Below are 27,712 nucleotides of genomic sequence, written 5' to 3'. Positions count from 1 at the left end.
ATACATTTTTTTTAGGGAGGGCTCCTTTAAAAGTAAAAAAAAATTAAATTAAGGGATAGGTGGCAGCTATGTAATAATAGAGGTCATTCAAACAGATGAATGTGCAAAAACTCAACAAAAGCGGTTTGTGGTAAGACAAAATCATGAAAAAGATATATCGATGACATAAAAACATGGCGGAAAGGCACAGAAAAGTAAAGCAATAAATCCAGTTTAAGGAAACGGCACACAAAAAACAAATAAACATTAGCTAAACATTGTAAAGGCTTTATGCTTTCATCTTCACTGTTACTGTATGGTTTTTACATCGTAGCAGTTGGTGGCTGTGATACATATTGGGCACCAGATCCTCTAGTGCGTCCAGGTGCTGACACAAAAATAGGACTAAGTCCAGCTGAAGGCAACCCCATTCGAAGCTGATTTTCATAAGTCTTGTCTATTTTCTTTCCTTACACATATCAGCTGGCATATGGGAATAGCAGGTGGAACTAATGCCTCATGTGAGCCAACAAAAATGAGAAAAACATTTTATATTTCCAAATAATTTTAGTTACTTTAAAAAAAACAAACAAAAACCCCAGCAACAAATCAATCAAAGACAAATAAATAATTTTGAGGTTCATACCAGGAACACATCAGAATTACCCAAAAATAAACTGTTCTTTGTAACAACAATGTCCATTATAGCTTAAACAACAAAATCAGTGAAAGTCCCAAAATTCCCATTCTTTTTGTGTTTTGGTCATTTTTCCAATTTTTCGGGAACCTTAATAAAAGTCTCTCCACAGTCCTGTTTACAGTCAGACCTAAGTTCTGTCTGTTTTAGAAATCGAAAAAAAACAAACAAGTTCTATGTAACCATGTCGCTCCATTCAGTGTTACGAAAATATAGAATATTCTTCAGAATGATTTTTCACCTTCATTGAGCAAAGTACGTCTCGAACTTCCACTTCTGAAGTTGATTTGTAGGGCTGCACACATTGATTCGCACTTGTCTATGAGAAGGTTCTACCTCCAGGCACATTGGATGCTTTGCATTTTCTAGAACTAAATGACTTGCCTGTAAGAAAAAAAAAATCTTATATCCAAGAGTCAAGGATTGGCAAAACCTGTAAAGTAGACGACAACATGGAGCAATTTGCCTATTAGAACCGAAGTTGGACATTGGAGGGAGGTCTTGCAAATGACTGGTCTATCAACAAGAATATATTAGACTGTGTGGTGTCAGTATTCTCTAACCACAAACTCAAAAGCCACCTTGGCTATGGTGGCCATTGTTTATGTCCCCTTAGCGGTTGTCATATACAGAAACGTATATGACGATAAATGGACCATGTGTCTGGTTCATGAGTCTCGGGTCAGGACCATATAACATACGGTAAGTATAATTGTCCAAATAATTTCCTATCGTTGTCCTTTGACTATGCAGGTGGTGTTTTGGGCACAGAAACATAGTCTGGTACATGTCTACAGATATCTCACGGACACCATTGTCCAGTCCTCAAGTCATCACATTCACTGCAAGAGCATTGGGACCAGTCCAGATTAGGTCATGGCACAGAGGTTTTCCAATGTGTTTGAATTTCCGTGTGTGATATTGGGTGATACTGCCATTAGCCGTCTATTTTCTGTCCATGCCCAGCCTTACTTGGATCGAAAATTGTGCCATGTAAGACCAATTTGTACAATAACGCTTGCTATAAGTATATACGAGGGTGAGTCGAAAATTATCCACACTCAGGTTATATTAAAACTTTTGTTGGCCGCACTGTCTTATCAGCGCTTTCCATACGAGGTCGCTGCCTCCCCAGTCACTGCCGTGCAGGTTTAAACGTGTTACGTCTGTTTATTTGTGACTACGGTGCGAAAAACAATGGCTGCCCCACTTGTGATTTGTATGAAATAAGAGCAGCGTGCAGTGTTTCGTTTTTTGTGGTCTGAGGGTGCGTCTAGTGCCAATATTTATGGAAGACTACAGTCAGTGTACAGTATGGATAAAGTGTTTTGTCGCGAAGAAGTGTGTATGAATGGATAGAAAAGTTCAAAGAAGGTCACACAAGTGTCAGCCATGAAGAAGGAGCCGGACGCCGTCCACGTCCACGACTGATGACAACATTGAGCGTGAACGCGAAGTAATTCTATTGGATAGACTGTCACATGTTTGGTCACCTGAAAGAAGCCCTACGAGGACGAAGATTCACGTCTAGTGAAGAGAAGACAGCAGTGCATTCGTGACTCGCAGCTCAGCCTAAAACATTTTCTTATGTGGGAATACGAGAGTTTGTTGAGAAATGGACAAAGTGTATTCAAAAGCAGGAGATTATGTCAAAAATTATCTATTTGTCTTTTCTGAAAGTTGATTAAAATAAATTCTACAGCCAGAGTGCGGATAATTTTGGACTCACCCTCATATATATATATAGAAAATTTGGGCAATCACAAGTAGCTGAGAGGATTAGCCTATGCACATGGCTCAAAAGAGAAAGACTGGTGGTTGAGCTGCTGCCAATGGCAAGTATAAACTGTGCTAAGTGAGATACCCGCTGAACAACTGGCAATGAACAGTGAATGCAGATGGCCTCTCAGGTGCACAGGACTATCAGGACTCCCAGCTGCAGATCTACAAGGTTGTGTTTGCTTTCTTAATCTTAATGACGCTTTTGTCAGGTTGATAATGACTCAGGGTGAAGCAGGGCTGGTTACCTGGCACAGGATCTGTAAAGAGTGGCTCACACAATGCAAATATCTTACCTGGGCGGACATATTGTATGTGAACTGCTTCCTTCTACAGAGTGTGAAACATTGTTTACTTACTAGCACAGGCTGGAACGCTGTCAGGGACCCGTGTAACCAGCGCAGGTTGCTGTTCAGGTTGTCGCATGGTAATACAGTCACTTTGTTTTTTACTTCGACGGACGAAATGCAAAGATCCTTTTGTTTAATTAATCTTAACCAGGTGAAGTTAAACTGCTGGTTCTGTGGTGAGAATAACAAGACATATTCCTTCACTACTCAGGTTAAAAAGGTCGCTATTTAAAGGAACTCTCAAGGAATACTGATACATTGTGTTATGTCTAGTGCAGGACCAGAGGGGGCGGAGCATGACAGGGATTCAAAGAACATCAAAAGAGAGAATCCCAGTGTCATGCTCCGCCCCTTCTGGACCTGCACTAGGCATAATACAATGTGTCTATTTAGCCTGGAGTGTGCCTTTAATAAATTAACCAGCAGAAATGGCTGCCACTTATATATATATGTGTATATATATATATATATATATGTTCATACAACTCATAAATCAATTATTACATTGGAGAGAATTTATTAACCAATTAACACCACTTTCTGGTTTAGAAAATGTTTTAGATTTTGGCGTACGCCATATTTGCGCTAAAATGTAGGCCTCTATACACTTTTCAAAAGTGCCTGTGGTTAACTGGAAGGTGGGGGGCACCACTGGAGCACCAGATTTTATTAGAATTGACATCATAGATTTCAATTTCTGTTATTAGAACAGCCCAAGATTCGCCAAATTTACTAAGAGGCGCGCGCCTTTTAAAAAATTTGGCGCATCTTCCTCCAATGCAAATCAATTTAAGACTGGCATATAAAATGACGATATTAATAAATATCTCCGATTGAGTTTTATTAAAATTCATCAGCAAATTCATCAGCAAATTCTAAGCACCCCCATAAATTAACTTTATACCCTAAATTAGACTATAAGCCTGTGCACCACGGGTTAAGATCTTAAAGTGACCCTCTACTGAGAAGGTCACTTTTCAGGAAATGTCAAGGGTTACAAAGTAGCGGTATTCAGATCTGCAAGCTATTATAGCAGTGGTCATGGCGGTGGATGTCCCCATAACTTCACACTGGGAAGTTGTAAGGTATGGCAGTCTGAATCCAACTCCAGGGACTGTTATTGATCTTCTATGGACAGTGTTCTGTCCCTACACCGCAATGATTTTAGTATTTACTAAAACAGACTTGTGCAGAGAAGTGTCCGGTTCCCTGTAAATTATTTATAATGATGTCATAGCGATGCAGATCCATAAATGACATACCTGCTTATTGGCATCACACGACTCAAGGACTACAGTTGAGTTTTGTAGAGATAGACATTTACCTAACGCAATGTTTTTTACCTGAAAGGAATATATTGAGATTTAATCAAGTGTAATAAATGAAGATAAAGAGCAAACATTACATATTAGAATTGTATACATTGTATACTTCCCCTATTGATTTGTTAAATTCTTGTTTACCTGCGCAGCAATACAAATTTTGATCTGATCGTCTTGAGGCTCATCAAGCTCAGACACTAATCTCCATTAATAATATGGAGGTTGTCAATGACCTGGTCCATTTACCAACTTCTATGCTCTATGTACTTACTTAAAGGTTATTGATCTTATCATAATCCCTTATTATATAGAAGCCGATCCGGAGATCAACTGATCGCAGAAGGCCTGGCTTCAAAACCCCCTGATGATCAGCTGTCATTGCTGTATCTGGCTATAGCTTTAATTTATAGTGGGCATGACAGGGGAAATATACTATTACATGCTGGCCATGAAAAAGAATGTCTATCCAAGCAATACATCAATGGTCAGGTGTGCCAGAATAAAAGCCGCTGTTTGAAGCAGCTCTCCACTCTGGCTCATAGAGGAGGGGTCTTCATTACATCTATGTAACTTAATAATATTTTGACAAATCTAGCCCTAAAGGTCTATTTTTTTGGTTTTTTAAACGTGCTTTGTTTTCAAGATTATTCATCGGTACGTATAAGGTTGATAAAGTGGTTGATATATTGTTATTTTATAATAGTCATTTTAAGCCATTTCTTTCGTGTTGGTTAGAGATTTACTACATATCACCCGAAACTGTAATTCAAAGAGAAAAAGCTCTGCAAAGATGTAGTCTATTTATTACCTTAGCTGTACTCTAGTTCCCCCTAGTGGTAATTACTTATATTACACCAAGAAAAACAACAACATGCTTATTTCATATAATTAAATTAAAACAGAATTCTAATAATGTGACACATAAGAGAGCAGGTAAATGCTGGATTATCAGCACTTTTATATGATCAACCTAATATAAATTAGAATGGCAATAAATTAGACACATTTAAGTGAATGTATGACAATATATTTAGCTTCATCTTCCCTATGGATGTGCAGTCGGCCGGAGGAGATGTGTCAGAAGGGGTGGTTACGCTTGTTAATTTACCGAATGTTACCAGAACTATTCCCAATTATAAGTGGAAATGCCAAATTTTATGCAGAAACAAGACCCATGATATAAGCAACATTGCACAATGGATCCTTGCAAGGTATGATAGCAGGTGATACTTATTCCAGGCTTTAAAGGCTTTTCACAATAACATTTATCAGCTATTCACAGGATAAGCAAAAAATATTTCATCGCTGGGGGACCACCACGATCACTAGGACAGGAGTCCTGAGTCCCCCATTACTCCTCACCCATCCAGCCGCGGTGAAGTGGAGTTTGCATGGAGTGCTGCTGTTCCATTTAAACTTTATGGGACTGACTGAAACAGCCCAGCGTGTGCATGCCCAGCCGCCACTCCATTCAAATGCCGTCTATGGCACTCGGGTGGGTAAGGAGGAATAGCGGAATTTGGAAACCCTGTTCTACTGATCAGTGGGGGTCTCAGCGATCAAACATTTATCTTGTGGATAGATGATAAATGTGTTTGGTGATAAAACCCCTTTTATTTTATAGGATCATATGCCGTATATGTGCCATAAAATCACAACACATATAAATATAATTTTCTATGATAGGCACTCACCACTCCTTTGGCTCTGGCCATCGGGGCATGCAGATCTGGGTAGACATTGTCTATGTACCATTTAAAGCTCTTGCATTGTAATCTCTTCCTCAGATCCTTTTGCTCTGTCAGGTCACCAATGTTTGTAAGTTCCTGTAGAAGATGGTAACCATGACCATAGAAAAGCTCCTTGTAATCGTCCAGCCAGACTTCTGCGACACGAGCCAGGTTCCTCTCTACAGTTTTCACCCGATCCTTGGGGAATGAGTACGGGTTGTCATTCCTAAAGATATGGCCGACTCTGGAGCACGGGATGATCTCTATTTCTCCACCACACATCCAAACCTAAAATACCAGAGAAGTCAAATATATTTAAAGAAATCTCCACCTACATAATTTTTTTTTACAAATATAAGTTTAATATGATCATTTGAAAAATTGTGGTTTAAAGGTGTTGACCCATCTGGGCACTGTATTTTCATAAGTCCTTCATTCGTGATGGATTTGCGGCAGATTCGGTATCGAAAAACTGCAATAGAGTACTATACATATGAATGGAGTTTCCGAAACCGTATACACATGTAGCTATATTTCAACTGCAGATTTCAGGGCATTCTGTGGGTTTTCATATCAGCAGCATGTACTGTAAATTGCGTTGCAGTGGATTTTGCTGCAGATTTACAGTGGCTTTGTGGTAAATGTCTGAACTCACACTTAGGAGTTCCGAGTGTAGCAATGACTTATATGCTGTGTATAGCTTCTAGGGGTTGAACTACTGGTGTATGGGCATAACTGTGGCATTGGCACTTGTTAGTTCAGATCACTATGGAGCACATATGTAATGACAGCTATTAGCGGCATCCAATAAAGTGTGTGGTACCAGCTACTTGAAGAAGAACAACTATTAAAACAGCCTTCTCAAAACCCTCCTCCTCTACATAGTTCCCACATCTCCCCTGCAGTGATGCTGTGTAGCTGTCACCCGCAGTCACCACAATGGGGAGACAAATAACTATTCATCTGTAACCTACAGGAGAAGGCACTATGATTATGGAGGTTGTTTCCTGGGAAGGAGATTCGGCCTGTACAAGAAGGGTATGTGTGAAGTTTTTCTAGTCAGTGCGCATGTGAGGAGAACTGTTCTAGAGATAGCCTGTGTGAGCTGTCTACAGATAACTTGTGTGCAGAGGAGCAGGCCAGTAAGTACCCTGAGTGGGAGCAAAGCTGGAGCTGAGTAGACAAGGCAGCCAGATAAAGGGGATCAAAGTGAAGATCTGCGCTGGTGTGAGGTCTCCAGAAAAACAGTAGTCGTCCATACAGAAAAGAGCGTAATAGAAAGGGAGGTAAAGGGAGCAGCGTCCCAGACTATATTGTGAGGCCTAAGATGTCCCGTTGGATAATTCTGATATTATACTCAGTTTTATTGAAAGAGACTGTTCTGATACCAAGAGGGATTTTCCAAGGCATTGCAGCATCCTGATTATCACTGCTGCTAGGAGTAACGGACTAACTAGATATATATATACATATACACATATATATTCAAGTTGTTGCACTACTAAAGCTTGTTTGCATTCACAATAAATGCCTAGTCATTTGTCGCATGTCCACCTACACCTAACATGGCTGCCTGCAGCTCCTCCTGGCGATAACGGCTGATTGGCAGGGGCTATTTTTTTTTTTAAAAGGGGAAATCTGGCAAAACTCCTTTAAATCTTGCTAAACCTCTTTTGGCTTTAAGTTAAGATTATCCAATTCCTAGTATCCAGATTGTCTGATTTGACTTGTAGCACAAAGCTGAATTGACACTGTCCCGTCCATAGAGAAGGGCGCAGCAATTTGGTAGCAGTCATGCTAAGTTTCCACCAGGCTATGATTCTATAGATTCATTTTCAGAATATTCTGAAACTAAAGTTGATTAGTAAGCATTGGTTCATTTATGCTCAGGCCTGCAAGATATGAAATTGCTTTTGCACCCCTTTAACATTATCACTGTGCTGTATCAAATGCTATAAAATAGTAACAAATGGTAAAAAAAATTTTTTATTGATAGTGAAAAATACCTTAAATGATATTTCCATGTTTTCTCCTCCCCAAACATCCAAGCCAGGGTCATATGTACCAAGTTCATAGAAATATTTTCTATCAATGGAAAATAGTCCCCCAGCCATAACTGGACATCTGAAACATTAATAAAAAGAAACAAATAAGAAATGATATTATTAAATAAAGGATTTTGGATACAGTTTTTATACTCCAGCTCCAAAGCAGCGATGCATTACTACATTCTGAAGCCTCAATTGACTATTTATTGATCAAGCCCCTTCCTTGCTAGGTAATAAGTTCTACTAAATGTTTAAAGGGTAACTAAGCTTTTAGAAAACTTCATAGTGACATGTCAGAAGTTTTGATCGGTGGGGGTCCGAGCAATGAGACCCCCACGATCGCTAAAACGAAGTGGCAGAAGGGCTAGGGTGAGCGCTGAGCCGCTTGGTTTCTGATCGGCTTTTCTCGGAAAGTCGAGGTAACTGTGTATGGACTCAATAGAAAGTCTATGAGCCCGTACAGCAACTGCTCACCTTTCAGAAAAAAGCTGATTAGAAACCAAACGGCTACTCTTTAACTTCATTTTCGTGCCTATAGGGGGCAGTATTTTTAGACATTACGGGATTTTCTAAAGAAAGAGGAGACTCTGTTAACTACAAGAGTTTTCTATTTTCTCCTGAATATTTCAGGGCTAAGACACAAACAGTTTTGTGATTTCACCCACCAGATGCCATCATTAAATTTTTAAGAATGATCCTACTGTTCCTGTGGGCACAGAGTAGGTGCCCTCTTGCCATTTTATAAGACTGCCCTAAATATGATATATTGTAAATGCTGCTCCTATTTGCACTGGGTAGTTAATGAAAGATTTTGTGAATTGTAATATGAGGATTGTCTTCCAAAAAGAACGAAAGGGAAATTTTTTGTGGGTGGAAATTAAGAAAAGAAAGACGAATATTCACCTTATTGGATCCATGTCTGATATGTTATTCTTCTGGAGAACTTCTGTAGGGATGGGCTTCCAGCCAAAGTTCATCGGCCACGTGAAAATACCTCTCTGGAAGTTGTCCACAGTCATATAGCTGGATGGAAGGTAACAGTATTGAGAATCATAAATGTGATACATTGGGGGACGTTTATCAAAATGGGTGAAAACAATAAGCAGAGCAGTTTCCCTAAACAACCCATCAGATTGCTTTTTTAATTTTCAAAAGGGTCTATGGGAATTGGGAAACTATTCCACCTCCCTGGACTCGGACCTGACCAAAACCCCATACAGCAGCCACATATAGAAAAGGTTGTTGCGCATGTGTAGACTATCTTCATATTTGTGTTGTGGCTTCTGTCTTCATAATTGAAACAACCTCACCCTGCTAGATCCATCGCACAATGGATACCGCCGGCATTTGACAGACCCCGTTGACTTATATGGGGGCCATTGCAAATGAAATGCAGCCAATTGTTTTCAATTTGTATATGAGAATCTGAACAGGTTATTGTCATAGGAATATATAGGTTTTTATTTTCTGCTGCTGAGGGAGAGAAATGCCATAAATAATAATAAAATCTGAAAATAAATTGTCCATATAATGTCACTTGAGTCATTGCTATATCCACACACAGTGGAACATTACCTCATGTCCTTATCATTAATGACTTCAATAACTGGGCAAGCTACTTTCTTTCTGTTTACTCGTACTTGTTCCAGGAGAGGTTCTAGCCATCCAACATTACACTCAACGTGTGAGTCTAAGAACGTCAACACATCCCCTAAAAGATAAGGGAGTACTTTACTACACGTGAATATTTTACAGGTTATGTTCACACACTCTATTAGTGCGTCATGTAATATAAAGACTCTGTGTACACCTTTTGTAAAAAATTGTATCCAATGCATTTAAAATTAAAAATGAAGCAACTTTGCAAATAGTTTTATTAAAAAACAAATTCTTATTATTTTGTGTCTACAGCTCCTATACAGACCTATGCGTTTCCATGGTAACAGACAACAAACTCTGTGTAGTCTGATCGGGCAGTCACATTGTCTTTGATTGGTCCCCTAATTCTTACTAACATACATTTGTTAGGCAAGAAAAAAAGTAGGGGACGGATGGAAGTGTGTATTGCTGTAGGATCAGACTACATAGGGTTTGTTTGTTGTCCGTTACCTTAGAATGATATAGGCCTGTACAGGAGATACAGACACAAAACAAGTAAAATCTTTTAATTAGAAGAATTTGCCAAATTGCTTAATTTTTTATTTGATCTTATACATAACCTTTCACCTAATATATAAAACACCAAGTTTGTATAACATCTGGCCACTACAGTAAATGACTATAGTGACCAAAAAGCACCCCTAATGCCCAGTAATGCCCCCTTTGTCTGCACTTAACCATAAAAAGATGTGTTTACAAAATTTGGTTATGGCCCCAATCATATGGACGTTCCAATTATTCATTATTTGTTCGTCTCTCTGAACTGGCCATTTATAAACATGAATATTTGGTTCAGGTGTGAACTATTTAAAAAAATATAAAAAAATAATATATCTATACATATATATGATACAATACAATAAGTACCTACTGTTCCCTACATTGTATGTTTTCAATCATAATGGTATCAGTGATCTAAAAAATTTTTTATGCAAGTGGGATATTGATTAGCTTTGGTCAAGTTCACATCTGTGTTGACTGCGTTAGGAGCCTACATTGCAGATCCGGTCAAAAATCACAGACACATTGACTGAAATTCGATGGAACACATTAAAGTCAATGGGTTTCGTCAGGTGCTATTCGAATTCGTCATTTGATGGATTCGGTATTTCTATTATTTATGTTATGTTGACCCTATGACGGATCAGAATAACGGAAATACAGATGCAGATGTGAACTTCGCTCAGATAATTTACACTGTGATTATTTCTATTACGCATATTAAGCTGGATTGTGGCAGAAAATTATATCCTGATGCTTTACTGTATCTGTGGTTTTATATGAAGCTATGTAAATATTTTTTTATTTCTCTGAGGCATCAAAAATAAAAGATTAAGCAGCTTTGCAAATATTCTTGATTACAAATATCCTTCTATGCAGATCTATGTCTCCATGGTTACAGACTACAAACAAACTCCGTAGTCACGTGTTATTCTCATCTGCCCCCTCTACTAACCTACAGACAGTAGAAAAGAAGGCAGATGGAAGAAAGTAACACATGACTGCAAGATCAGACTACACACAGGGTTTTATTTATATTATGCAACCATGGGAATACATACGTCTCAATAGAAGCGGAAGACACAAAACTGGACAATATTTTCTATTCAAGACTCTTTGCAAAGTTGCTTTATTTTTCATTTTCATTGCATCAAAATGATAAAAAATTGGTTGCAAAGGTGGACATATTTGATTTAGAGAGTAATAATGGTGCAATAAGAAGGTGCAAAAATTACTTGAATTCAGCTCTGCTACATATGACTCGATATAATAGAAATTTGTCAACTAAATTAGGGGAACATTGAGACCATTCTTCACTTAGGTATCAAAATGTTCACATGAACAAATCCTTATTCCAAATGTTTACACTACGGAAGAGTTTCTAAAAATAATCTAGATATTCTTCTAGTGTTCATCTAGTATAGAAATCCATCAAACGTTCTTGACAATCCCAGACATACTGCACTAGTCTCTTAGTCAAGTGTATTGTGCCAGGAATTTCCAGGCAAAGCTCTATCAATTCTCGAATGTACTACTAAGAACTGGTGAAGAATACAGTACACTTCCAGTAGTCACAGCTCATACTTTTAGTCTAGATTAGGAAATGACGATCCTATGTCTGTTCTGCTGCTTTTGTAGATCTTGCTATAAGTATTCGTCCCAAAGCAACGATCATGAATTATTGGGCCAAGTATTGGCAGATATTGAGTGCTTCTAAAGATTGGAGGTAATTAAATGTTGGAACATCTCTGGTGCTATCAGCAGAACTTGGGGTCTCCTGATATGATTTCACTTTGTGGCCCAAACTTCCAAAGTTCTCTTTGTCGCTGTTCTGAAGATCCCTTGTTGTCCTCCAGATGTTAGCAGAAACCTGCAAGTCTACCTGAGCGGCATTGTCATGAGCCACCAACCCATTTTAAAAATGCTTTATGAGGGAATTCTAAATTAATAGAGAGGAGTTCCCAATTCAGGACACCCATCCAGAGTGGAGAGTAGATGCAAAGAGCATCCCTTGCACTGGAGGACATTCCACGCCCATACACTACACAGGCAGCCCATTGATTTCTAAGGGTACTGTGCAATGCTTCTTTTCTCCTGTGGTGGCGCTGCAGGGAGATATGAACAATTGAACGCAGATTACAGCTGATCGCTGGTATATACAGCGCTAGGAAACCAGTGGAGGTTTCTGCTGAGATCTGATGGAGGACGGTGGAGGATCTCGGAAGCGGCTGGGGGAAAGTATGTGAAACTCGAGGGGGAATTTGAAATTCTTGGTCATGTGGGCAATTTTGAACTTCCAGCAAGAGATGATTTGTCGTACAGTTACATCATTGTTGTAGACATAAGTCCAATGAGTTCACAGAAGTTTTACTGGAGGCAATAAAAATATTTACATGAAGAGAACATGACCCCTATTAGTATTTTCCTCTCCAGTGTAAAAAAAGGTTAATATGGAAAACCTTTCCTCATCACAAAGATTTTCAACCTCTAAATGATTTATTTGCCGTTCTCCCCACCTTCTATAATATTATTTAAAAAGAGGAGAGCAGCCATGTTCCTTCTCATACAAGACAATATCCTGCTCCATGCATATAAACGCTTGATAATTCCTGAAAGTGTAAACCCTACTAAACATAAAAAGTGTGATTACCTGTAGCAATATCTGCGCCTGCAAGTCTGGCTCGAATTAACCCATGTCTTTCCTTTAGATGAAGTATCCGGACCTTGGGGAACTTCTTTATGTACTCATCTAACTTGTCTTTGAGGTAGGCTACAGGGGACAAAGGACAAAACAAAACATAAAAATCATCAGGTAATGAAGGGACAGTAACTTTTGTATTTTCTCTTCTCTGTATTTGTATATGAGAAGACTTTATAAAAAAAATTCTTTATTTTGGAATTCTACGTTTCATATAGTGACTTCTGATCGGAAAAGCTGGGCTGAAGTGTGTGTGTGTGTTGGTGGTGGTGGGTGGGGGGGTCTCCATGGTGCAAACAAGAAGAGCTTCGATTTGCCTTGTACTTAAACTATGTAATTATCTATCTATCTATCTATCTATCTATCTATCTATCTATCTATCTATCTATCTATCTATCTATCTATCTATCTATCTATCTATCATCTGTCTGTCTGTCTGTCTGTCTATCTATCTATCTATCATCTGTCTGTCTGTCTATCTATCTATCTATCTATCTATCTATCTATCTATCTATCTATCTATCTATCTATCTATCTATCTATCTATCTATCTATCTATCTATCTATCATCTGTCTGTCTGTCTATCTTTTAATGGAAAGGTAATGGAGAGGAGATAAGCATATATTGTGGCTGCGGCTGCCACTTGGAGGCATTCTGGCTGGCAATGAGGGGGGCTATGGCTGACACTTTAGGGGTATTCTGGCTGGCAATGTGAGGCTGTGGTTGATACTAGGGTGGGGACATTGTGGCTGGCATTGCATGGGCGACACACTATTGTGGCTGGCACTATAGTACACACCTATGCTGCTGCAGACCTTGATTTTGATGAAAAAGCAGTTCATGGTACTGGACAGTCAATGAATGTCATGAAGCTCTCACTTCTTATTAAAAAAAAAAGAGGTTCCACAGCAGCTGAGGTGTATTTTTTAGAATGAATATTGTAGACTATAAATTATTAAGAATATTAGAAGTTACCTCAGAGTTCTAAAAAAAAAGTACCTGGCCTGCGGTCTATGCTGTTACAGAACTACTCCCGGTGACTTCTAATATTTTTATAATTAACAAAAAGGGGTACATTATTCTATCTATATTGTAAGCCTGTGGCTCGGAAATTACAGGAGGGGGTGTGTTTCTCACCTGGCTGGCTAAGATGGGTGAGATGAGGAATCCAGGAAAGTTGGGTTTCTCAGCAAAACTTAGTTAGAGGCTTTTGTTAAGTCTGATTTCTGGGCCTGGATTTCTTTGGAATGGCAGGTAGGATTGGTAGAAGGACATACAATTCCCTCCCCGCTCCAGTACAGGGTTTTGCCCTATCCGAAATCAGAACAGAAGGGCTCACTGGGCTATTTAGTGCTGCAGTGAATGCAGTCCAGTGTCAGAGCCTGGGAATCCACACAAGGATAGTGTGAAAGCCTGATCCAAGGAGCACTGTACTCATGATCTACCATAGGTCAGGAAACCTGCTGTTTAGTTAGTGCCCAGGCGGGCATTGTGTTTGTTTTGTTTATATGCGGCAAGTTTTATATGCGGGATAAGCACTTGTTTATTTTCCCACTGCAATAAAGCCAAGTTGGGACTTTAAACTTGAACGGTATCGACATCCTCATTGCCAACCACCTCTCTCCAGACACACAGGTCTTGACAATGTATATATTATATATTACACTGTTGCGATCGCCTCCGGACCCCACACTATGATCTGACTTTGTAAAACACTGACCTTTGGTGCTGAAATCGTCCACAAGAATAATCTCTTTGAGCAGATGAGCTGGAGATCGGTTGAGGACACTGAAAACAGAGCGGATGAGGGTGGACCACACCTCGTCCACAAAACACATGATGATACTGGTGTTGGGTAGATCATCGTGGACCAGCTGATCTGAGCACCTGAAAAGGAATACAGAAATTTATATCACGATAAAAGGACTATGTGTCTGGTTTATGTCTCTTGGGTCATGACCATATAACATACAGTATAATTGCCCAAATCTTTTCCTATAACATATGTTCATTTACTATCTCTACCAAGCTGAAATAGCAATTCCACACAGAGTATTTCCTTTCGCCTATCTATCTATCTATCTATCTATCTATCTATCTATCTATCTATCTGTCTGTCTGTCTGTCTGTCTGTCTGTCTGTCTGTCTGTCTGTCTGTCTATCTATCTATCTATCTATCTATCTATAAATTTAGAAGATAATAGTCCTATTACATGGGCCGACATGATCCGTGTAAACGAGCGCCGATCAACGAGAAAGCTGGTTGATCTGTGCTCATTTGCCCCTTTCACAATTGCTTATGCATAGGGACAAGCGATAGTTACTCTGATGGCTTGATCCCATACATTTTCATAATGTCGGCAGTGCATCTCTCTGGGAGATTTGCTGCCAACAACAATGATTTTTTTATCCGGCATAAAAGAGCAAGTCAACCGATGAACTAGCGTTTGCTCGTTCATTGGCTGATCGTTGCCCTGTTTACACAGGGCAATAATCAAGAACGAGCATTCATATGAAGACTCGTTTGCCCAACCATTGGCCCGTGTAATAGGGCCTTAACACATCTGCATTTAGAGAACTTTACATCATGCCAAGAAAAAAGTCCATCAAAGGTGTTGTCTAAATAAGACTACCCCTTTTCAAAACAAAGTTGCTGAGTCTGGCTTCTCTAACCCACGGCGGAGTAACCCACATTTGGCCACTCATTTCCCCTGCAGCAGCAGAGGTAAAAAAATGGCCGACCATTCAATGCCCAATGGGCTGGGTCCACCAGAGTGGGAGCAGCTTTTACAGAATGTCTCTCTGTTCTGGCTGATAGAGCATGTGGATGTCAGAGAGTTCTATTAGGGGATATATACAGGGGTTGTTTTTATAAGACATCCCCTTTAAGATGTAAAAAAAAAAAAAAGAACCCCAGAGTCACTGGGCATCCAAAATCTAGACAACTTAACGATACAAACATTCTCATAAAAGGAAAAAACTATATCAGCCTCTATGGTGTGTATGGGTAAAAAACATACGGTATATAGTGAGGATAGCTGATTTCTGAGCACCAGTAACTACAGGGACTCCCATTAGTGTAAAGTTAAATAGCAGCCCTGTGTTAGACTTCTATATAAGCAGGAGTTGCCTCGCACAATAGGTGGGATTGGATGTGTCACTTCACCCTGGTCATCGTGACATCATACATTGTGGGTGATAAGGTGGCAGCTTGACTCAGGTATTTGTAGTGACACATTTGCACCTGTACGTGATTTGGCCGTGCAATGAGTCACACGGGGAGATACTGCTATAATTAGCTAGGTTAGACTATGATAATAACTGGCACAACTTGTGATATCCCTATGGTTTGACATAGTACTGCATGCACATATGCCACGTTATCTTAATCAACTGGGTTATCATAATGCTCAGTATTTAAGTAAAATTGTCTCTCATGCCTTTCTAATATGCATCAGTTTTGCCTCTCAACACAGGACAGGGCTTAAAGGGGCTTTCTGAGATTTTCAATTGATTTGGGTCCAACCCCCTTTTATGGTTTATCCAGGCAGAGCGTCGTACATAGGAGTGTGGCTGTGACTGGTACAGCAGCTCAGCCCAATCAAGTGAACATGCAAAGCTGCAGTACCAGGCACAGCCACACACTCCAGCAAGCGCCGCAGCCCCTTCATTCTGATGACTGGTAGGGGTCAGGCATACACCAATCATACAACGATGCCCTATCTTAAGGATAGGCCATCAACTGAAAAGCCTGGATAACCCCTTTAAGGGATCGACTGAAAAGCCTGGATAACCCCTTTAAGCAGGTCAACCATATAATGCTGCCAGCAATAATAAACCCAAATCCACACACTTAATGAATATACCCCTTTGCCTCTTGAATTTCCTTCTAGCCCGCCCCCACCGTTAAACCTATGTTTAGATTTAACCCGTTAGTGACCGCCAATACGCCTTTTAACGGCGGCCACTAACGGGCTTTATTCTGATGCATATGCCTTTTTACGGCACTGCATCAGGATAAAGTAAACCGAGCAGGGAGCCGTCAAATCTCCCTGCTCTCAGCTGCTAGAGGCAGCTGAGGGCTGGGGGCGTCCCTGCTCTGCCGGGTGAGATCGATATAAGTATCGATCTCACCCGTTTAACCCTTCAGATGCAGTGTGCAATAGCGTGCACCGCATCTGAGTGGTTTTGGAGCTCCCTCTCATCCCACCGGCACCCGGCGATATGATCGCAGAGTGTCTGTGTCTCCAATGGCAGGCGGGGGCCTAATAAAGGCCCCCAGGTCTGCCTGGAGCGAATGCCTGCTAGATCATGCCGGAGGCATGACCTAGCAGATGCCTGTCCGTTTTAAACGGACAGGCAGCAATACACTGCAATACAAAAGTATTGCAATGTATTACAATAGCGATCGGAGAATCGCATATTAAAGTCCCCTAATGGGACTAGTAAAAAAGTAAAAAAAAAGTTTAATAAAGTTAATTTAAAAAAAAAATTTGAAAAAAAATGAAAAACCAAACTTTTCCCCTTACAACATGTTTTACTATTAAAAAAAAAAAAGAAAGTAAAAAAGTTACACATATTTGGTATCGCCGCGTTCGTAACGACCCCGACTATAAATCTATTACATTATTTAACCCGCACGGTGAACGCCGTAAAAAATGTAATAAAAAACTATGGGAAAATTCCTGTTTTCTGTGAATCCTGACTTTAAAAAAATGTGATAAAAAGTGATCAAAAAGTCGCATCTACTCAAAAATGGTACCAATAAAAACTACAAGTCTTCCCGCAAAAAAAAAGCCCTCACACAACCGCATCGGCGAAAAAATAAAAACGTTACGGCTCTTCAAATATGGAGACACAAAAACAAATAATTTTGAAAAAAAAGCGTTTTTACTGTGTAAGTAGTAAAACATACAAAAACGATACAAATTTGGTATTGTTGCAACCCGCTGAATAAAGTTATTGTGTTATTTATATCACACGGTAAACGCCGTTGATTTAAGACGCGAAAAAGAGTGGCGAAATTTCAGGTTTTTTTCTATCCCCCCCAAAAAAAAGTTAATGAAAGTTAATCAATAAATAATATGTCCTCCAAAATAGTGCTATTAAAAAGTATAACTTGTCCCGCAAAAAACAAGACCTTATACAGCTATGTCGACGCAAAAATAAAAAGGTTATAGCTCTTGGAATGCAACGATGGAAAAACGTAAAAATGGCTTGGTCATTAAGGTCTAAAATAGGCTGGTCATTAAGGGGTTAACCCTTATGCCATGTGACTGTCGTAGTCAATCAATGCAAGTAGCAGTAGACGCCACATCACCCCAGTGTGCACTGATTGGCTGACATATAGTCATGTGACTTCACTATGGATGTCATGTCACTACTTTTGAATCAAAACTAATGGGGGATCAGAGGCCTGCGGCGGGGACTGGGACACAACTCAAAGTAATTAAATCGCAAAGCTTTTGACCTTTTTATTGCTGGCAGCTTTATGAGGTTTAACAGGAATCTTAGCAAACTACTTTAAGGGGGTGGGGAGGAGTGAGGGAACAGTCAGGGTCCTATTATAACACACAGCGGAGAACTTGTTGGAGGCAATTTTGGAACATGACCACCCCACAAGACCCACAAAAAGAGGTAAAATTGGGAACGGTTCATATTAAAAAGTTACACACATGCTAATTCCAGCTTCAGTGTAGGATTAAAAAAGAAATAAAAAGATGAAAAAAAAAAATACATAAAAATAAAATGTATTCAATGGTGTTTATAAATCTTGTCAAGCAAAGCATATACAGGGTTACATACTTTGTATAAAGGCAACAAAGGCTTTTGGAATTAAGTAACTAAATGATCCATTTCAGGACTGGTAAAGAATTAGGGCTCTGTTCTTTGGCTCAGATGTTTCATTCCTCCAACGCTGTTTTACAATGTTCCTTTTAGATAAAAGGTGGGTTACATTTCGCTTCATTGTATCTGCAACAACAGTTTCCATGTGAATTCTCCGACTTCCATGTATTTAAGACTGCACAATTTCTCAGCACAGACAGAAGTCTAATTATATTTGATGGCGTGGTATATAACAATATTTTATTTGCAGAAAACAATAATGTTATAGGGGGCCTTCTATCCAAAACACTTATTTGACATTTATATCTAAAACAGAAAAGTTAAATGGCCCATGTTTCCCTTGTAAAAGTCATTTAGGATTATGTAAATATCATCCGTTGTAGCGTTTAATTTACGACAGTCTGACACTAGTAGTTCAGATGTCCTCTTAGTACATTTTGTGGGCCAAATCACTCTCCTGAGTATAATTGTGGCAATTAAGATGTGGGCATTGATGTGGATGGTGCTTTTTCTCCACTAGACTGTAACTACGATAAGAACTGTTGGTGGCACACAAGAGTTGTCTTAGTTAAATGTTATTAAAGGGAAACGGTCACCAGCATTTCACCTATTGAACTCTACTCACCCCTCGCTGGTCGCTGCTGTCAAAAGTTCATTGCCGTTATCCCCTCTCCTAAACTCCTCCTCCGACTGTAAATAACGGTCTGCAAACATTTTGCGCCTTTTGTGGTAATAATCCGGCAGTCTCGTTCATTCCTCTTCTTATGCCTGCCCACCGCCGAAAACTGGCCAGCCCTGATTGCCGAAATCTCGTCTGAGTCGTATAATCTGTCACCCTTCCCTGCTTTGTCCGGCCGTCAAATCTAGTTACTGCGCATGGGTGTGAACATCGATGCACAAGCACGGTATTTAGTGTGTGTTGGGGGGAGGCGAGGAGCTGTCAATCAAAAGTAAGGAGGCGGGTAAACTCGGAAAGGCTTGAGGGATGAAGATTTGACTCTTTTCCAACGAAGATATGACTCTTTTATGCTCATTAGCATACGACGCGGGAACACTGAAAAACTGAATACTAAAGGTGCAGAGCTACTTAGAAAATAATTATAGGCTACATAAAAATTATTTTTCACGCACTACCACCAGGTATTGATGGTTTAATAGGTGAAATGCTGGTGACAGGTTCCCTTTAAACACACTGATGACCATTTTATTTACACAATCTTAAGTTGTTCTTCCTGAAGGTCCCAGCCAAATGTCTGAAAGTGGAAGCGAGGGATAAGAATTAACAGCATTTAAAGTGTATAGGTCTTGTAAAACGTTGGCGTGTATGTCATAGTGACAGTTCAAAAAATTTCATTAATAGAGGTCTGCACATGCTTTCAAGTCTATGGGAGTGCCGTCAACGCTTAGCTCAGAGAACTCCGAGTCAAAAGCTTATGGGGCGTGAAGCTTGGACGAACACTATGGATTCTTCAGATTCTTCAGTCTATCAACTCATATATTCGGCTACAGGTGTATGTGGGCCCTTGGGCAACAGAGTCATAGTTGGCCCACAGTCTACATCTTGGCTTGACAAGTATTCATTTATGTATACACATGTCTATATATTGCCCAAAAAGCCATGGACTGCCAAGCCACTTGGGTTTGCCTGGTGCTGATGATGGCCCTGAGCCTCAGGTCGAGATCCCAACCATTAATACTTTTTGACATTTCTGTATAAAATAACTCAAGGTACAAGATGTACTCTACAAAACATTTATTTTACAAATTAATATGGTAGTAAAAAGACTTACGTTTGCATTAGATTGTGAGGCCAAACATTCTTGTCACACCTCTGCCCTCATTTTAGTGCCAATTTAACCACTTAAGTAGTCGGAGACAGACAGGTTGCAAAGTCTTACAACCTCCTACTAAAGGTTGTCTCAAATGACTCAAATGGCACATATTTAAGAAGTATCCAAAACTCATAACAGCTGAATGTACTACAAGGTGTAAAGTCATATCCCCCGATATAAAGGGATTGAGGTTGAGTTTTGAATAAACATTGAAAGGCTTGTAGGTCCTCCGTGAGTATTTAATGTTGTGAGGAAGAGTCTTCCAGACTGTGAATAGCTCAAGAGAAATCTTAAACTTGCATGGTAATATGTGACGAACAAAGAATAGAAAAGATCATTTGCAGAACAGTAATTCATGAAGATTGGACAGGAGAGCATTTAAGTGGGGTTTTTTAGGCTTCAAGTCGGTGTCTGAATTTTGTTCTTTGTTTGATACAGCAGGTAGCCAGTACTTGAGGCGTGGGCAAAGACGTGTATGAGTTGATTCACACAGTTCCATATAGATTGATACAGGAAAAGTCTATTTAAAGGAAGTCTATTGAGATGTTACAATAGTCAAGGTAGGAAAAGATTAGGTCGTGAGTTAGTATTTTAGTAGTATCGTCTCTGAAAATGGAACTGCGAAACCTTAAAGGGATACTTCAGACAAAACTAAACTTTCCCATGTGTATCATTATGGTATTCCATGTGTCAGTCTCTCACCTGTGATTTTTCTTGCTGCTTCTATCTCTATATATCAGACTGGGATGGTTGCTTAGCAGCAGTATGAATCAGGCTTGGTGACACGCTTTCTCTACTTCAGTCTATGGAGATCTATGTGTCACCCATCACAGGCTTCAGCAGTTCCTGTACCACACAAGTATTATACAGGGGGGGGGGGCAGAAACTTCTATCATCAGCTACCACTAATACTTACACGGGTTCCTGTCACACAGGTATAATGTAGAAGAATATAGTGCAGCTTCCCTGATTGTATACTTATGGTTACTCAGTTGTTTAGGAGAATATAGAGAGAATGATAATCACAGTGTCCCCCAGCATGCAGAAATGGTATGGTCTTTAGCTGGTCATGTGATGCTGTGCTAAAGCATTATAGGATTGATAGCAAAGCAGAGGGGAAGAGAAAGCTGGAGAAATCTAAGAAACAAGATGGAGACATTTTTTTAAAGCACAGAGAAGGCAGCAGTTCATAAAGTAAGTACAGTATACATAAAATAAGTGTAGAGTGTGGTATACAGTCAGGTGGGTAATGCAGACATGGAAAGTTGTGTTTCCACTGGAGGTCTTCTTTACTAAGCGACATGCCGAGTCTACAAGAGGTCTAAATGAAAGAGTACAAATAAAAAGCACCTCCAACTAGCGAGCTCTGTAAATAAGGATATGCACTGATAGCACACAGATTGCTCTGAGCTCCATATCAATGATTATTTGTTCTTGGTTTTTCTCACACACTGTATGTGAGGAACTTGCCTCTCTACACTTGTATTATTTTCTGAATTCTATATACTCCATTAACTAGTAGAAAAGTCTGCCCTAAAAACAAATACTCCACAAATGACAATGAGAAATCAACTAGTAAGCAATCAGAGAAACTCGTAAAACAAGAAAAACAAAAAAAAACCTCTGCTGCTGAGATGGGGGAGGGTGGCAAAGCTTAAAAGCATTATGGGTCATTATTAAATTAAATTAAGCAGTAAGCTATTAGATTACAACGACTCTTAGCACAAACACCACAAGGTATACTAACTATCTGTAAAGCTAGCCATGATCGATCCGTCCAGAAAAGGCAATAAATAACAAGAATCGTTATATCTATGTGACTAAAATAATTGATTCTGATTGATGATTAAAAATAATATGGGGCAGAGAGATCTTCTAGTCTGGACAAAAGCCCATTCAGAGTCGGAGATGTTTTATTCTGGCGCTTTCCCAATAGCATCTTGGTGGGGTCCATCATGGACCTTGACAGGGGCATTTAGAGCAATTCATTTTTCAAATTGCCTCCATGTATATAATGGCCAATAAGTCATTGGTAATATTCAGAGTATATACCAGATGATCCAGTGGTGGGCCCAGGCTCTGACACAATAATGAGCCTCGCAGATCCAGCAGAAGACAACCACATTTGGAGCTGACTTTGGGGCTAATCACTTGCAACTAGAGTCTATTTCTTATGGTATATATATATATGGGGGACTCAATGGACCCCAGTCTTACACTGATTATATCTGTAAGCATCTAAACTTACAGGGCAAATGAATTTACATGCATGGCTTGGATTATTTTTATCTGGCCTACTAAAATGCGGAACTTAATTTATTGTAAAATGACCTCTAATTGTGTCCATATACATAAGCAAGCGATATATAAATAGACTTGACACCAAAATGACAGAACTAGGTCAATAAAGATTCTACGCTCTTTATACCTGCACGGATCTCATCTATAGCTCCAGGTGACGATCCATGCAGGTTACGTATATCACACAAAGCTTAAATATACTGTAAATGACTTGTGATTTGTAACGCAAAATAAATAAATAATTGTAAGAAATTAATGCGGTAAAAAAGCAAGTTCTGTTTCATTGCTATTTGTGTAAACTATGACCGCGCCGTTCAGACTATAATATGCAATAAAAATAAAAGGACATTTCCAGCATTTAAAGGAAGACATCGAGTGCTGATTTATAACATACAAAAGGGTTACACATTTAAAGGCCACATTGTGAGACTGTTCTACAGGAAGAAGGGCCTGGTCCAGTTTGTAAATAACTTTATGTTGGAAGGGTCCTTTGATGAAAAGCTGATCACAGGGTGTCCTTTTGCGCGGACCCCTAGAGGATAGTTTAGTGAGAAGAACCCAGCAGCAAGTGTTCAATTGTACCTGCAGCACCACTACAGGGGAAATAAATTATTACACAGTTCCCTTTGAAATCAATGGGTTGTCTGTGTAATGCACAATCCTCCAGTGCAAGAGACATTATTTGTAGCCACTTTCCACTCTGACATATAGATGGTAGTCCTGAATGGGGGACAACCTTCTAGTAACTCAGAATCCCCTACTAGGACTGTCACCAAATGTTCCCAGAAATAAATATAACTCATTAATGTCTAAATAGAATTTCTAACAAAACAGATAAAAACAAGGACATTTATGCAAAAACACCGAAAAAGGCCATACCTACAAATGGACACAGCCAGGTCTGAAACGCTGATGAAGACAAGTGAGCAGGTGCTTTAAATAATAATAGCCACTCCCACTAGTCTTGAGGGGAGTGGTATGTGGTGCATGGGATGTGTAGTAAGAAATAATAAATGAATAGTGTATGTGCAGGTGTAATAATGTAAGTGAAATATAGGGGGCAGTAATGAGTAAAGTGCCTAAAAAATAAATGAATAATGGGATGCAAGTGTGTGAAACATGGAGAGATAGTGTGTAAGTCATGAGGCGCAACGTGACTAGCCAGGTAGAAGCCTATTTGTGACGCCTTGATAATTCATAGAGCGGGCTACACTGCTTGCTAGGCCAAACAACAACACACCATGCTCTCCCAGCATCAAAGACCTGGCTGTGTCCAAAAGAAGCGAATATAAGTAATAATGAAAAATACATGGGGAATTTCTAACAACTTTACAGACGAAAGTGACGCTATCTGGTATTTCTTTTAATAGTGCTGAGCAGCAATACTGACACAGCACAAGAAATCGAGTGTCGCTGTTTCTGGGAGAGAGCAGCCATGTTTTTATATTTTTTTACAACCCCTTAAAAAGTAATGTATCATCAGAATATCTTGAAATATTCCAGTTTTTACACTGGCCACTAGAGAAGCTACTATAGGTTGAGTGAGAGTTCCTGTTTTTGCAGATCACTTTTCAGCTTTGCTGTATAGACTAGGACGGGTTCAGCAGAGGATGGGGATTTAATGACAGCTCTATTGTATTGCTGGGGGCCTAGATAAGGCTAGATAGAAACCCTATACACTACATACAGATACGGCTCTGTATGTAGCTTCTCTGTCAGTCCTTGGTCTCTGCTGGAAGGGCTGTACTCCATCACTTTTTGGAGACTGTAATAGTCTATAACATGACTGTCAATTATTTTCCATTCACTGCAGCTGCCATAAAGTACACACACCATGTTGTACTATCTTTACAGGCTATACTTGAAGGATGTGAGAGCCTACAACATGGGCTTAGCTGCAGTACAGACACGGGCACAATCATATGGATGTCGCTCTGCTGGGTACTGCAGTGGAGGGGCTGCAGCATTCTTGCCCCTTCTTTCTGCTGATTGGTGGGGATCACAACCGACCATACATCATAAGCATTGGTAGTCAATGTAAAATCCGCAAAAAAAACATTTAACTAATCAAGTATGCCACAGGCCTTGTTCACATGGTGCAGTGTTGATGCAGATTTTGCATGCATTTTTTAAGCCAAAACCAGAATCAGATCCCAGGACAGGAGAACCTTAAAAGCCTTCCTTTATATATTTCTTCGCTTAAGGTTCCGTTCCTCGTTTTGGCTTAATAAATACATGCAAAATATGCATCAAATCTGCACTGTGTGAACAAGGCCATAAGATTGTCTTAGTATTCCAGGTACCGTCAACACCTATTAAACCCTTGAATATTTTCCAATCAGCAAACAAAGAGGCAAGTAAAAGGATTTAAAAGTTTCAGATAATTGAAGCAATTCTTACCCTTTAGGTCTGGTGTCCTCGATGGCTCGATCAAGAGGGATAATGTCACTAAGATAGACATTGAAGTTTCCCTCTTTCCACCTTCTGCCTGCTTCTTTCTCCTTATCTTTAGGGACTGCCGCGGACCTCCCATACTGGCCTGGTGCCCTGGGGTTCCTCGGACTCATAGTTGAATCAATAGTTAGAACTTTGTGCACCCCTGTGCCCCCTGGTGCCTTCACTTTAATGACTTCACTTTCAACATAAATTTTACCTGGATGGTCGGAGCTTACGTTCGCCACTTTACTTGTGATATTCTCCTTTATATTAACAAGAACTTGATTATTCTCCAGTTTTCCTAAAAAACCTTCTTTAAAATTAAGCAGCAAGTTGCTTTTTTTCACATTTGACATGATATGGGTAATGTTAGACATGGGCTTCACAGAAGGGTTCCCTTTTTTAACGGTTACATTCAGTGATTCGGGTACCTTGGCATCACTTATGGATAAGTTACTATTAGCGGGTTCGACTTTATTTACACTGTCAGCAGACACATTTGAGGCGGGCAGTTTATCAATTTTGACCTGGTGTGGATTGCTGTCCGCGGCATCTTTAGGGGCCGGTACATCTTTGGGCTTTAAAGCATCTTTAGGGGCAGCTATATCATTGGCATCCACGACAATTTTAGATATCCTTGCATCTTTGGGATCAACTTCACCTTTAGGGGCTCCTACATCTTTAAGTTCAGGGGCCACTGCATCCTTAGGCTTTGCTGCATCTTTAGGTGCCCCTGCATCCTTCAGCTCCACTACATCCTTTGATTCAGCTCCATCTTTAGGTGCTACAACATCCTTTGGTTCCACTGCATCATTAGGTTCAGCTCCATCTTTATGGGTCCCTACAGCTTTATGTTCTACGGCATCTTTAGGGGCCACATCATCCTTACGTTCTACTGCATCTTTAAGGAGCCCTAGAACCTTGGACTCTGCTTTATATTTAGGGGTTACTATGTCCTTGGCCTCAACTAAACTCTGAAAGTCTCCAGCCCCTATCGGTTCGTCCCGATGATGCACATCCCCCACTTTTATAACAGGAGGTGTATTATTCAGTCTGACACTTAGCCGGTCTTCCGCTATGTGCAGGGGTTGTTTAGGAAATTGCCCCTTTGACAGCGGAACACTTGTGACATTTACAACATCCAACTTCTTTTGCTCCTCAGCCCCCAGTAAAGGAGCCAGTGATTTGGCTTGTGCTACCCCCAATGGAGATATGGTTTTATTAAATATCCTGGGCTTTATAGTCCTTTTTCTCGGCTTGATCATCACCTTAGAGTTATTGTAAAATGCATTAACTGGTCCAGCAAGTTTATCAGCTGGAGGGTAGAATATGCCTTTTAACTTAGGAGTGTCCTTGCCTTGGGGGTCTCTTGCCCTTCCCCACTTGCTGTCCACATTGCTCCTTCCTGGGGGATTCCAGGATTCAGATCCCACTTTATCCCTGCGGAGAAGTTCCTCTCTTAGCAACTTGCTATTAATCTCATTGAAAGAAAACCTCAGAGCTGCCATATCAAATATCAGCCAGATGATAGAGGCGATGAATATGAATGCCAGGGCTCTACCGCTGCCCCTAAAATACTTCCTTACCCTGTGCATCCTTGCAGTGCCTGGGACTTGTGGTACTTGTTGTCACACGGCAGTCTCTCCGTACAAGCACATGGGTTGCCTGCTCACTCCTGCCTGCGTGGCATTTCTTGGGTCCTTCCTTCTCTCTCTTCGCTCTTCCTGGCACATGGGCACCACTCTGGGATGATGATCTTCAGGGCAGCACATCTGCACTATAGTGGCTACATTGTATCACATCCAATATCCTGCTTATTGCAGACACTTCATTCTGTGAATGTTGCAGGGCAGACGTGTACTCTCTCCACCCATCCTTGTGTTGAAACTTGAGAAGCCGCCACATATGAGGAAATTGTGTCAGTGTATGAGCCAGCAGTGCAGCAGCCCTCACCTTGGAAGGCTTGTGTAACCCTTTCCTTGCTGGAAGAGCCCATATGGAGATCAGAGGAGAAAGATGGGGATGATTGCAAAAACAATTAGTGCAGTAGTTATTAACCCCTTAACTCCTCTCTCTAGAACTCACATAGAACTTTGACTCTCTTGCATTAAATCCAGATAGACCTGCGAAAATTGCATAGGATCTGTGTGACTAGTAAGAATTTTCCACTGCTTCTCTTAATGTTTAATTGTTTTAGCATGAACTTTGGAAAATATGTTGCTTTATAATAAATAAATAAGCAAACAAATTCATAAATAAATACTAAATAAATAAAATAAACTAAAAGAACAGTATACAGAGGTTCTTGATATATGTACAACTGTTTCTTGGTTATATAAGTTTCTGGTAACAACCAATATGGCTGACATGTCCTCCTGGGCTTGTCACTCAGCTGTTCCAGGCTCCTGAATGGCACATATAGGAAAGTATTTATGTATCTGCTACTGCATTGTTGCAGTAGGGTATATTCAGATGTTAGTTTATGGACTACTGCTGTACAAGATCACAGGCAGCACAACACCAGCACTAAAA

The 27,712-nt window shown here is 40.0% G+C and overlaps 1 protein-coding gene across 1 annotated transcript; it reads right to left on the bottom strand.

Moving 5' to 3' along the window:
* GALNT5 (polypeptide N-acetylgalactosaminyltransferase 5) lies at nt 1–27,016 on the bottom strand. The gene is made up of 10 exons (XM_075831091.1): nt 25,145–27,016; nt 14,485–14,651; nt 12,716–12,835; nt 9,481–9,616; nt 8,809–8,928; nt 7,864–7,981; nt 5,822–6,145; nt 4,068–4,148; nt 2,815–2,976; nt 1–1,060 (listed from the first exon to the last, which is right to left on the bottom strand). The coding sequence occupies exons 1-10, from the start codon at nt 26,773–26,775 to the stop codon at nt 920–922; spliced, it is 3,000 nt and encodes a 999-aa protein (XP_075687206.1). The 5' UTR covers nt 26,776–27,016; the 3' UTR covers nt 1–919.
* Nucleotides 27,017–27,712: the final 696 nt, after the last annotated feature.

The sequence above is a fragment of the Rhinoderma darwinii genome, chromosome 6, assembly GCF_050947455.1.
Source record: "Rhinoderma darwinii isolate aRhiDar2 chromosome 6, aRhiDar2.hap1, whole genome shotgun sequence".
NCBI lineage: Eukaryota > Metazoa > Chordata > Amphibia > Anura > Rhinodermatidae > Rhinoderma > Rhinoderma darwinii.
Note: the sequence above shows the minus strand (reverse complement) of the source record. Positions and strands in the feature narration are given on the sequence as shown.